This window comes from Wolffia australiana, chromosome 18 (genome assembly GCF_029677425.1).
Source record: "Wolffia australiana isolate 7733 chromosome 18, ASM2967742v1".
NCBI lineage: Eukaryota > Viridiplantae > Streptophyta > Magnoliopsida > Alismatales > Araceae > Wolffia > Wolffia australiana.
Genome location: NC_135852.1, coordinates 5,623,538 through 5,634,682, shown reverse-complemented (window position 1 = coordinate 5,634,682; position 11,145 = coordinate 5,623,538). Strand labels below are relative to the sequence as shown.

Below are 11,145 nucleotides of genomic sequence, written 5' to 3'. Positions count from 1 at the left end.
ATCATCCTAGTTGGGATTAATGCAGCGATAAATCATTAGAGAAACCATTTTTGATATTCTAAGTAGCTTGGCCAAGGACTTAACTGAATCATCTTCCTTGATATTTCCATTTATATTGAATGCAGGGAATCCTTCTTGGCCACACAACCACCATTGTGGACTTGTTGCCTTATCCAAGGTAAGACTATTTGGAATTCTGCACTTAAGGACTTACAAGTCATAGTGAAGACTCAAATTACCATTTACAAAATGTATTTGGGTTCTTGAGTCTAAAGACCACTAACACAATCAAGATAAGATAAAACTTAGTTGACATTTAGGTATAAAACCATGCAGGGATTGATACGGATCAAGTGAGGGATTAATGTCTCCGGATTGTCCTTTTGACCACATCGGAGAAAATTATAATGATACGGAGAAGATTAGCATGGCCCCTGCACAGGGATGACGCACACAAAATCGAGAAATGGTCCATGAGTGTATTCAGGTTATGGGATAAATCATATTCATAAACATCAATGTTACGTAGTTTTATTTTATCCAAATATTTTGATGGTCCTCTTAAGTACCCTATCATTAGGAATGGCTGTTAGGGTTCATGTTTAAAGGTAATATGTTACTTGACTATGATCTTATCATAAGTTATTGATTGATTGTACACATCATTTGACTTTATGGTGAGCACTGCACATGCACAAAAGAAAATATGATTTTCTCAATGAATGATGAATAAGATGTGCGGTATAGTTCCCTCATTCTAAATAAAGATGAGTTTAGCTGTGGGTACCTAAATCGTGGTAATAAGATTTAGAATTTTGATTATGATCATTTCTCTTTTATATGGGCTACTCTGTATTCTGTTTCTTCTAGATTTGCGAGTCTTTCTCATTAAGGGATTTCGGGTTTGAGATATTTAATGATAATACCTTGGACTTGTTATGATGTCAATTCATTTCTCATAGGAAAATTGGAAAATCAATCATGCCGCAAGTTTATAAATTTGATTCCGTGAAACTCATATCAGTTTAACCAACATGCATATTCCGTATCTAAAAATGTAGAACTGGAGAAGATTATGTTGCGATAAGTATCTTTAAAGAATGATCATTCACCACTACATATTTAATCTTCGGATGAGAGAAAGGTGAGTTCTTATTTTACATTACACACAAAATTCTTGAACTCATTTCCACCCATTTATACTTTCAAATATTATTCACATTTCCTCGTATAAGAAGGCTCTGTAAAAAACACCTGCGGATGTCTGACTCAAAAATACCGATCTTTCTTTTTTTTCTAGATACTATCGATATATAACCATGTAAATCTATCGATTTATAAAACTATCAGTCAATCTATCCTTCTATGTATCCATCTGCCGGTCGATCTACCTATCTATTGAACTATCTATCTATCTTGGTTTCTTATGCCTGCCTGCCAGCAGCCGGTGGGGGGCAACGCAAAGCCTCAGTGGCCCAGTTCTTTGAGTTAATGTTTGTCCTTTTGCTCATACTATGAGTTACCAATAAGAATGCAAAGGTCTCCTAAATATATATTTTTTCGTTCTGAGAAAAAAAAGACTAAAAATCCGAAATCCAGGTTGATTAGCAAGCCTGAGAAACAGTACAGGAGCCTAAAGTTTGAAAGGAGACAGCATCGAAGAAAGTGTTCAGTTTTGCCGGGAGAAATTCGGAATGAGAGAGAGAGAGAGAGACCCCGCCTACGCCTATGTATCTATGCCCGTCGGGAGTACAAATAGTATCATTCGACGTTTCGTTGGCGCATCAAAAAAGAATATGTAGCCATGCCCAGTAGCTTCTCCCCAGCTGGTCGGCACATTTTAAATATCGCATATCTGTACCTCAGCGTGAGGAGAGAGTTAATGACACGGTAAAGCACAGTAAATTCTCCGCGGCGCAGGAAGATGGGAGAAAAACCGTTTATAAATACGGACGCCAGAGTTTCTCCCTGCGGGAGAAAGCGACACGTTGGCGGAGATACAACGGTTTTGATCAGAGGGGGCCGGGAATTCTTTGGGTTTTCCCGCCGGAAGTCTAGCTAGCTTCTCTGGTAAGGATTTCTCTCCTTCAACTTTCCTGCGCTGAAACGTCAGTAATGGCTGACTCGATGCTGCCCATGCGTCCCTTCGGGCCCATCCTACTTACGCTGACTCGTTCCCGTCAGGTCCCCTTCATATCTCCCCAGCCCGATTCTGCGACGTTGGGGATATAGATCGATCAGCATCCCAGGACAGAGAAGAGATAGATAGAAAGAGATAGGTTGATAGAGAGATAGGTAGAGAAAGAGAGAGTGGGTGAGAAGTTGAAAAAGAAGAGAGAATCATGGGAATAGGGGGGCGCTGGAATTGTGGTCCATCGACCTATCGTTTTAGCGAGAAGAAGTTGTCATAAAAATCTGACCAAGGAACGTACCCATCAGATGCGTCTGCCGGCCCCCTCCCCCCGGCCCCTCTCTATCTGAATAAATGAGAAATAGGGGGTGTCGGTCCCCAGCGTACCTCTCTTTATTCTTCTTTAAGAGGTGGGTAACAGTGGGAGGTAGATACAGAGCGACCGAGCGTCTCAACTGCAATTGTAGGTGTGAACTTATGAAGCGCGCGGCCAAATATCATCCCCTTTTCTCACTCTCTCTCTCTCTCTCTCTCTCTCCCCCCATCTCACCAAACCTTTTACTCTCTCTTGTAGAGAGAGAGGAGACAAGAGTAGTTAGATAGATAGATAGATAGATATATATATATATATATATATATATAGAGAGAGAGAGAGAGAGAGAGAGAGAGAGAGAGAGAGAAGGTGCAACTCTGCTGTGAAGTTGGTATGAACTTCAAATGGGCAAAGGTAAATAACGCCCTTTCCTCCATCCACCTGCCCGACCTCCCCTTTAACGCGTGCCGACAGCGACCCTTCTCTCTCTCTCTCTCTCTCTCTCTCTTAATCTCTCTTGTGCCGGCATCATGGACTGCATCGTTCGCTTGCAATTTGCAAATTGACTCCAAGACAGCGTTCACAACATGTTGAGCAAGATAGTAACGTGTTACATCGAGACAGAGGACCGTCGCCGAGAGCAAGAGTGGTCCTCCAGCCAGATCCACCCAAGACAAAAAACCATTTTACTGAAAATTGCTAGTCACCATGGCATTAGTAAACGCCGATGCATGCTGCCCTAACATCAAGCTCAGCCGTCGGATCTGCATCCGACGGCGAGGGTTAGGGGTCTCCCCTACGTCACTCAGTGACGATTAACATCTCTAGGAAAGACAAATTACCCGCCATGGACCACGGCGCCGGACCACCTGGAAGCAGTCGACGTGGTAGATTGGTGCCCTTAGGGAAGGGCTCACGTGGCGCAACCCCCTGCGTCGGCAGTAGCAGCAAGTTGACGACGGCGACGGATCATAGCCCGGCGGTCAAGGCTTCATTAGTAAAGATAATCCACAACCAAAAGTTTACTTAATTAAGACTTTCCTCCTTTACTTAATTACTTGTCCTCTTGCCTAGGGTTGTAGGGATCTCGTCCACATGTTGGCTCCTAGACGGAGGAAAAACCCCCCCTGCGCAAGGCCCACTCTGGTCCCCGGAGCAAGCGGGTGGTCCAATGTTTATTAAATAAAAGAAAATTAGTACGAACCCCAATTAATAATTACTATAGTTAGGGTTCCTGAGGAGAAAATCATGGCCGTCCGTAGCTCCCGGAACTGGCAAAAACGAGCGAAAGGTCAGAAGCTCAGCAGAATCTTTCTTTCCCAGATCAGCATCGCCGGCACGCCAAAAAGTTGCACCCTCGTGGATAAATAAATAAGTGAATAAACGCGGCAAATGAATTAAATGATGCGTGATTATTGGTGTTATATTGGGGGATTTTGTTGGGCTAAGACAGGTGTTGATGCGTGTTAGGCTGTTGGGACAAACTGGCAGGACTATTCTTCCGAGCCCAGGGGTTCTGCTGAACAACTGGCGACGGGGTGATTATCGAGAGGAAGTATTAATGCGATGTAAGAGACTACGTCACATGAACCCAACCGTATAGATAATCTGTATGCCTCAACCCACACCTTGAAAAGCTGTAGTTCTTCCCTTTACCTCTCTCTCATCCTCTCGTTTTCTCCCCATCTCTGGTTGTGCATCTGGCGATCTATCTGAATTTCCCCCTCGTGAAGAAGTGGAGTCTGCAAGGAACTTGTAAGACCTGCTGAGAGAAAGAAGAAATGGATCGTCTTGTTGAGCCTGCAAAGCCCCATGGATCTGTCTTTCCTTCCCTTCCGTTTAGGGAAACAACAGATCACACGATCGTCTAATACAGCGCTCCCCTTCTCTCTCTTTTTCTCTCTATCTCTCTTTCGTCAAATCTCCCTAGAAATGGAGCTTCACGAAGGAGTGAGGCGATTGTTCGATCAAGGAGAGCAGGAAGATCTTCGCCACAACCGCCGGGGCGACATGGCCTTTCACCTGGCGCCGTCCATTTCGTCGTCCTCGCAGATGGACTCCGGCGACTGCGGCGGCGGCGCCGCCGTAGATAAGGAGCACATGTTCGATAAAGTGGTGACCCCGAGCGACGTGGGGAAGCTGAACCGGCTCGTCATACCCAAGCAACACGCAGAGAGGCACTTCCCATTAGACCCGTCTTGCAGCGACAAAGGCCTGTCCCTTTGCTTCGAAGACAGAACGGGGAAACAATGGCGCTTCCGCTATTCCTACTGGACGAGTAGCCAGAGCTACGTGATGACCAAGGGCTGGAGCCGGTTCGTGAAGGAGAAGAGGCTGGACGCCGGCGACACCGTCTCGTTCCAGCGAGGACGCGGGGAATCGACGCGTCATCGGCTCTTCATCGACTGGAAGCGCCGCCCGGAGATACCCATCCCGCCGCGTGTTTACCAGAGCCCAGCGATAATGTCCTTCGCGCGAGCCGTGCCGCCGTGGACTAGTTTCGATCCCCGCCGGCCCGTCGGCTTCGCCTACGGCGGCGCTGCCTTCCCGACGGACGCGCTCTGGTATCTTAGAGGGCCACCGGTGGCCCCGCCGATGCCGGTGCAACTCGGCCCGCCCATCGTGCTAAACTCGGTGCCGGTGATCCCCAGCGCTGCTGCCGCCAAGCGGGTGCGTCTCTTCGGCGTGAATTTGGACTCTAACTCGGAATCCGATCGCGACTCGGTTGATCATCTACGACTCAGTCTCGGCGTCTCCGAGGACACCGACTCGCCGAGGAAGGATAAGTTGCCCATGTCCTTGGACCTCGAGATGTAATAGAACGCAGACACGTTTGGCTTTCTCAAGAGCAATGTTCTTCTCTATCTCTCTCTCATCGGATCAAGTGACTTCATGCCTACGGTAGCTTCAACTGTGTCCACGTATAATTCTGGTAGATGCTGACGCCGCACTGGATGAAGAACTCGTCATCCGATCGTATTTATTTGTTTCCATTTATTTTATGATTGCTCCTATCCTTATTATTCCACCGGTAATCTCCGACTGCGCTCTATCCCTGCTCCTATTTCGCCAGCTGAATTTCCTCGTGCGGACAGCTAAGTTGAGCTACCGAGGACTGATCGAAATATCTGGGACAAAGGCAGGCCGGAACGGTTCTCGAAGCTTACGAGGCTAAGTAAGCTCAGGTCTCCATCCTACCCTTCTTCTGGTTGTTTATTCCCCATAACCACAAAAAATAGAATAAAAGATTCTTGGCCATCTTGAAGTAATTCAAGGTCCCTTTCTAATGGGAAACGATGCTTCATTCCTTTCCGGGCGGCTTAAGCTATATATAATGACAGACTTCTAAGAGCAGAATCCCTTCGTACAGTGAGGTGTACGAAGAATGATTTTCGTCTTTAAAACAGATCTTCTAATTTGGGCTAAACTGTGAAGACTTGCAGGCTCATGGGCACTTGTTAGATGCACATCATGATATTATCTAAACCGGGGAATCGGAATAAAATTTGTGGACATTGAACTGAGAGTTCGGTTCAATTAAAAGTTCTAGGGTTTTCTTCCGACTTTCCTCTGCTGAGCTGATGGAGCTTTACGCCGGTTTGTTGTTGCCGGACTTCATATTCGAAACGAGGACTATATATGATATGTGATATTAATAAAACGGTGAAAATGGAGATTCATTTAACTTAAATTTCTAGGGTTTTCCTTCCGGTTTTCTCCGTTGCACTAATAAAGCCTTCATAAGTTATGTTGTTTGAAGAAAAAAAACCATATCACTTCGACGGCCATACAGCATTCCTCCAGCATATTCACGACTTTAAACGTCTGGGAAAACTGATTCTTTACCCGGTTTCTCATTATAACGCTGTCTATTTCTCGATCGTCCATCTCCGGCATCATTTTCTGGTCAGCCATGTGAAGTGAAATTTTGTACTGATCATCACTGTGCGTCAAACACCGTTCAAATTTGCAAAAAGCAAACGTTCGTGTGCTTGCGAGTTTCGACTCGTCTACACACAGATTTCTGTTTTACCATTCATTTTTAAATGGGGGTTTTGAAAAAAACGAGATACTTTAATTTGTCACCAGTTTCTAAATCGTCGTGACGCAGACAAAATGTTCATACCATTCATATAATGTTGGGAAGAAATGACAGATAGGAATACAATGGGACACAAATGTAAGACCTTTACATGCTGCATAATTTGAATAACATTAATCTACGAATCAAAACTTTTGATCATCGATATCTTGAAATATTGAACGACAAAATTTTCGAATCAGGATCTACAGAAGGCAGGAAAATAGTTCTTTCCGTCTTGCATGGTTCATCACCATGATAAAGGAAAATAATTTCTTTGTGCTTACTTTGCTCTTTCTTTTTCCATAATAGTTAACTAGGGTTTTGAGGGCAAGATAAACGAGTATACGTCACTCACGATTATGGTTTTCTCTTTGGAGAGAAACATATACTGTTTCCTCTGCCCAATAAACGACGTATGGTTACTTCTGGATACCACTGATCAGGATATCAAATGGTTAAAGCGGTGCATACCTATATGTATGGAACAAATTTCTGACATGATTATCAGTTCAACTGTAATGATCCTTATATGGGTCATCTTTCAAGGACATGATTTACTTTTAATTGATATAAACAGATTCTTTACTCATTGCGTGATTTGTTATTTCCCTTCATCGGCTGAGATTGGATTTCTTATTCTCGTGATCCGTTGATCTTTTCATTTTCTGAACATTTTGTTTTTTTCCCCGTAGATTCTGGACGGAAGCCGATCCCATTATGAATCTATGGGTCAAAGGTCAATCGTCATTTATGCTTCCATGATTCTCCACTACACACAATAATCTTCCCACAAATCAAAATGCATTAGTTTCATAGGAAAGAGAAATGATAGCATGGAAACGGATCCCACTGTCCTGGATCGCCTTCCAGTCTTGTCATCAGTTCTGTCACAATTCTGACCGCGTTGTTAAGATACTCGGGGAGCAGCACCCCAAAAAACTAATTGATGATCGCAAGAGGAATCCCTCTTGAATCAAGCAGGGGTCTGGAGGAAGAAGAGAGTTCCTATTTGGAAGTCTTCTATGACAGAACGCCGTCAAGTATGTGCCTCCTTGGGATAGTAAAAGAGAAAGAACTGGTGAAGAAATCGAGAAAGCAAACAAGAGAATTTATGAGAGAGAGAAGAATCAGGGAACGAAAAATACAGTGCTGAATGCTCCATGCATCTTCACGTTAGATGGGGATGATCCTGCCCGTACCTTCCCCGTTATTATTGCTTTTTCAGCAACAGAGGAGTTCTGCGAACTCGTTAGTTTGGGATCATCGCTCTGGAGCATAGTACAGTGCACATTTAAAGTTATGTATTCTTGATCCACGTTTTCTTCTTCCGCAGTTCCACTTGCGTTGGTTGTTTCCATTGCAGGACTCCCTCTCTCCCCGTGAGAAACTCCCTTTTTCCAACTTTGTATCTCTATTTCTACATTTCTATCTCTTTCTACGCCTTTATCTCTCTCTATTTCTATCTCTTCCTTTCTCCATCTTTTTATCTTTCTCTTTCTCCATCTGTATATCTCTATATTTCTCTCTCTTTCTGCATCTGTATCTTGCTATTTTTTTCTCTCTTTCTGCATCTGTATCTCTCTATATTTCTCTCTTTCTCCATCTCTCTCTTTACATTCCTCTCTTTATCTCTCTCTTATCCATCTCTATCTCTTTACATTCTTCTCTCTCACATCCTTCTGTATCTCCCTACATTTGCGTCCCTCTCTCTCTTATCCATCTTTATCTCTCTACATTCCTTTGTCTCTATCTCTCACTTATCCATCTGTGTCTCTCTACATTCCTCTGTCTCTATCTCTCACTTATCCATCTGTGTCTCCCTACATTCCTCTCTCACTATCTCTTTCTTATGCATCTCTATCTCTCTGCATTCATATGTCTCTATCTATCTCTTATCCATCTGTGTCTATCTTCATTCCTCTCTCCAAAAATCCTTTTTTACTTATCTGTTAATCTCTCTATCCCTTTCTCCAAGTTTCGCTCTTGTTACGCATCTGTTTCTATCTATATCTCTCTTTATCCATCTGCATCCCTATATATTCCATTCTCACTATCGATTTCTCCATATCCATCTTCATTCCTCTATAGAAACATTCTCACTATCTCTTTATCCATTCTCACTATCCGTCTCTCTTTATCCAATATGTATATCTCTCTCCGTCGGTATCTATCTCTATTTATCTTCTTCTCTCCATCTGTAACTCGATCTTTTTATCTCTCTTTCATTTGTATCTCTCTCAATTTTTTTTCTCTTTCTTTCTCAATCTGTATCTCCCATGTTTTTCTCTCTCTCTTTCATCTGTATGTCTCTCAAAATCTTAATCTTTCTCTCTATCTCGATCTCCCTCGTTTTTTTGTCTCTTCTTCCTCCACCTGTGTCTGTCAATTTTTTCTCTCGTTCTATCTCCATCTGTATCTCTCTCAGTTGTTTTCTCACTTTCTTTCTCCATATGTATCTCCCTATTTTTTTCTCTCTTCCTTTCTCCATATGTATCTCTCTATTTTTTTCTCTCTTTCTTTCTCCATACGTATCTCTCTATTTTTATCTCTCTTTCTTTCTCCATATGTACCTCTCTATTTTTATCTCTCTCTTTCACCATATGTATCTTTCCTCTATTTCTATATCTTTCTACCATTCCCCAAAATTATCTCTCTCTACTTACTCTATCTCCCTTTCTCCGTCTTTATCTCTCTATATATACCCATATTCTTAACCATCTGATCTCTATAAATACATATCTCCTTAACCATCTGATATATATATATATCCTTCTCGACATATATATTTATATATATGTATCTGTATCTGTATCTCTCCCTTTCTTCATCTGTATCTCTATCTATTCCTCACTATGAATACATATATATTTCACATGTGTCTCTCTGTCTCTTTCTCCATCACTATCTCTCGATTCCTATCACTATGTAAATTTCTCTCCTTCACCATCTGTATCTCTCCCTTTGTCCATCGGTATCTCTCTGTATTCTTATATAAGTATAGTCCGTCACCATCCGCATCTCTTTATATATCTTTATTTATCTCCAACTCTATCTGTATACGTCTCTCCTCCATAGGTATTTCTCTATCTATCTTCATCTCTCTCTTTCTCCACTTGTTTTTCTCTCTTCCTCCATCGGTATGTTACGCTAATTCTTAATCTGTACCTCTCTCTATTTATCTCTCTTTCTCGAATTGTATCTCTCTTTCTCGATCAGTATCTTTCTCTATTTCTCTCTGTCATTTCCCCTAAACATTTCTACCTCATTCTCCGCCCCTTGCCTCCAAAACTTTTCTTCCTTTTTCTCTCTCTCGGATCGTTTTGCCTCGAATGAAGTGCTAAAAACTTCCCAATCCCAAGGAAGCGGTCCCTCAGCATCTCGTGGACTGTTATCGAAGCTAGAGGATGGGAAGTAAGAGCAGGACCACCAGCAGTAGAGACGCCAACTGGGAAGCTTCATTAAGCCTTACATCATCCCTGATCTTCATAATTCAATTACTCCCAATGGCAGCCGGGCTGAGGGTCTGAAGACTTGCCGGGGTGTCGGTGGGACAGCCTCTGTAGCCTCGGAGATAGGCTTTTGCATCTCGCCAGACCGAGTAATTTTTGCCGGTTTATCATGCAAAGTATCAGCTAAAATAAAATTTTGTTGGGTTTATGTATTCTATAGTGGACAGTAATATATGTTATTGTAGATTATAAGCTATAATCTTATCCAAAAAAAGTTATTCCATCAAGTTAATTATGGGATCTTGATGTTTCAATTAGGCGTGGTGATTAAATTAAACGTGTAGATGATAGGTCTATCCTAATTAAGATTAGAATAAAGGGAGTTAAGCCAACCTCCTAGGGACTTTGGCCCTCGGGTCAATAGGGTTTTCGACTATCCTCCTAGGCATCCCATTACCCAGAGAGACTCTAGATAGTGATCAGTGCTGATCGAAAAGGCCTCATCTCAAGAACGTTTGATTTATCTATTGAAGACGCGATGGATGTTTTTAAACTAGTATGTAATCCTTTCGTCGTAAAGAATAACCACAAGTTTTCATTTATTCATGTCAAGATACTCTTAAGTAAATGTGCGGATGCTTAAGATCTCGCGGGTTCATTAGAGGAGAGGTAGGAAAGATTGTGGTGGTGCAGGTGCACCATCATGATGTTCAAACGTGGGGCACAAATAAACGGATGTAAAGTGAACGCGACAAAAGGGCCGAAGAAAAAATCACTAAGCTGATTCTATTCGCCAGTCGGGTTCCTTGCTGTTATAAAATGACATTCACATTTCGGGTAAGATGGAAGTTTAGACGACTGGTTTGTGAATGAAACAGGATCACCCCTTCTATATCTCGGACTCTCTCTCTCTTTCTCTCAGCCTCCCCTCTCTCTCTCCCTCAATCTTACTCTCTCTCTCTCTCTATTTCGCTCTGTCTCGCCTTCTCTCTCTCTCTGTCTCTCTTTCTCTCTCTGTCCCGCCTTCTCTCTCTCTCTGTCTCTCTTTCTTTTTCTCTCTCTCTCTGTCTCTCTTTCGCTTTCTCTCTCTGTCTCGCCTTCTCTCTCTCTGTCTCTCTTTCTTTCTCTCTCTCTCTCTCTCTGTCTCGCCTTCTCTCTCTCTGTCTCT

At 42.8% G+C, this 11,145-nt stretch overlaps 1 protein-coding gene, 1 long non-coding RNA gene and 1 other non-coding gene across 3 annotated transcripts; 2 read left to right on the top strand and 1 right to left on the bottom strand.

Annotated features, from left to right (window-relative positions):
* Positions 1-377: 377 nt before the first annotated feature.
* On the top strand, positions 378-481 carry LOC144715367 (U6 spliceosomal RNA). The gene has a single exon (XR_013584600.1). It is a non-coding gene; the product is annotated as a U6 spliceosomal RNA (small nuclear RNA).
* A 1,444-nt stretch (positions 482-1,925) lies between these two features.
* Positions 1,926-2,486, bottom strand: LOC144715157 (uncharacterized). The gene is made up of 2 exons (XR_013584540.1): positions 2,433-2,486; positions 1,926-2,212 (listed from the first exon to the last, which is right to left on the bottom strand). It is a non-coding gene; the product is annotated as an uncharacterized LOC144715157 (long non-coding RNA).
* Positions 2,487-4,030: 1,544 nt separating this feature from the next.
* On the top strand, positions 4,031-5,306 carry LOC144715254 (B3 domain-containing protein Os03g0120900-like). Its single transcript, XM_078590189.1, has one exon. The coding sequence runs from the start codon at positions 4,257-4,259 to the stop codon at positions 5,259-5,261; it is 1,005 nt and encodes a 334-aa protein (XP_078446315.1). The 5' UTR covers positions 4,031-4,256; the 3' UTR covers positions 5,262-5,306.
* The last annotated feature ends 5,839 nt before the right edge of the window (positions 5,307-11,145 follow it).

Bases quoted from the DNA above. Each gene is read 5' to 3' on its own strand.
- LOC144715254 (XM_078590189.1), top strand. From the start codon at position 4,257: ATGGATCTGTCTTTCCTTCCCTTCCGTTTAGGGAAACAACAGATCACA.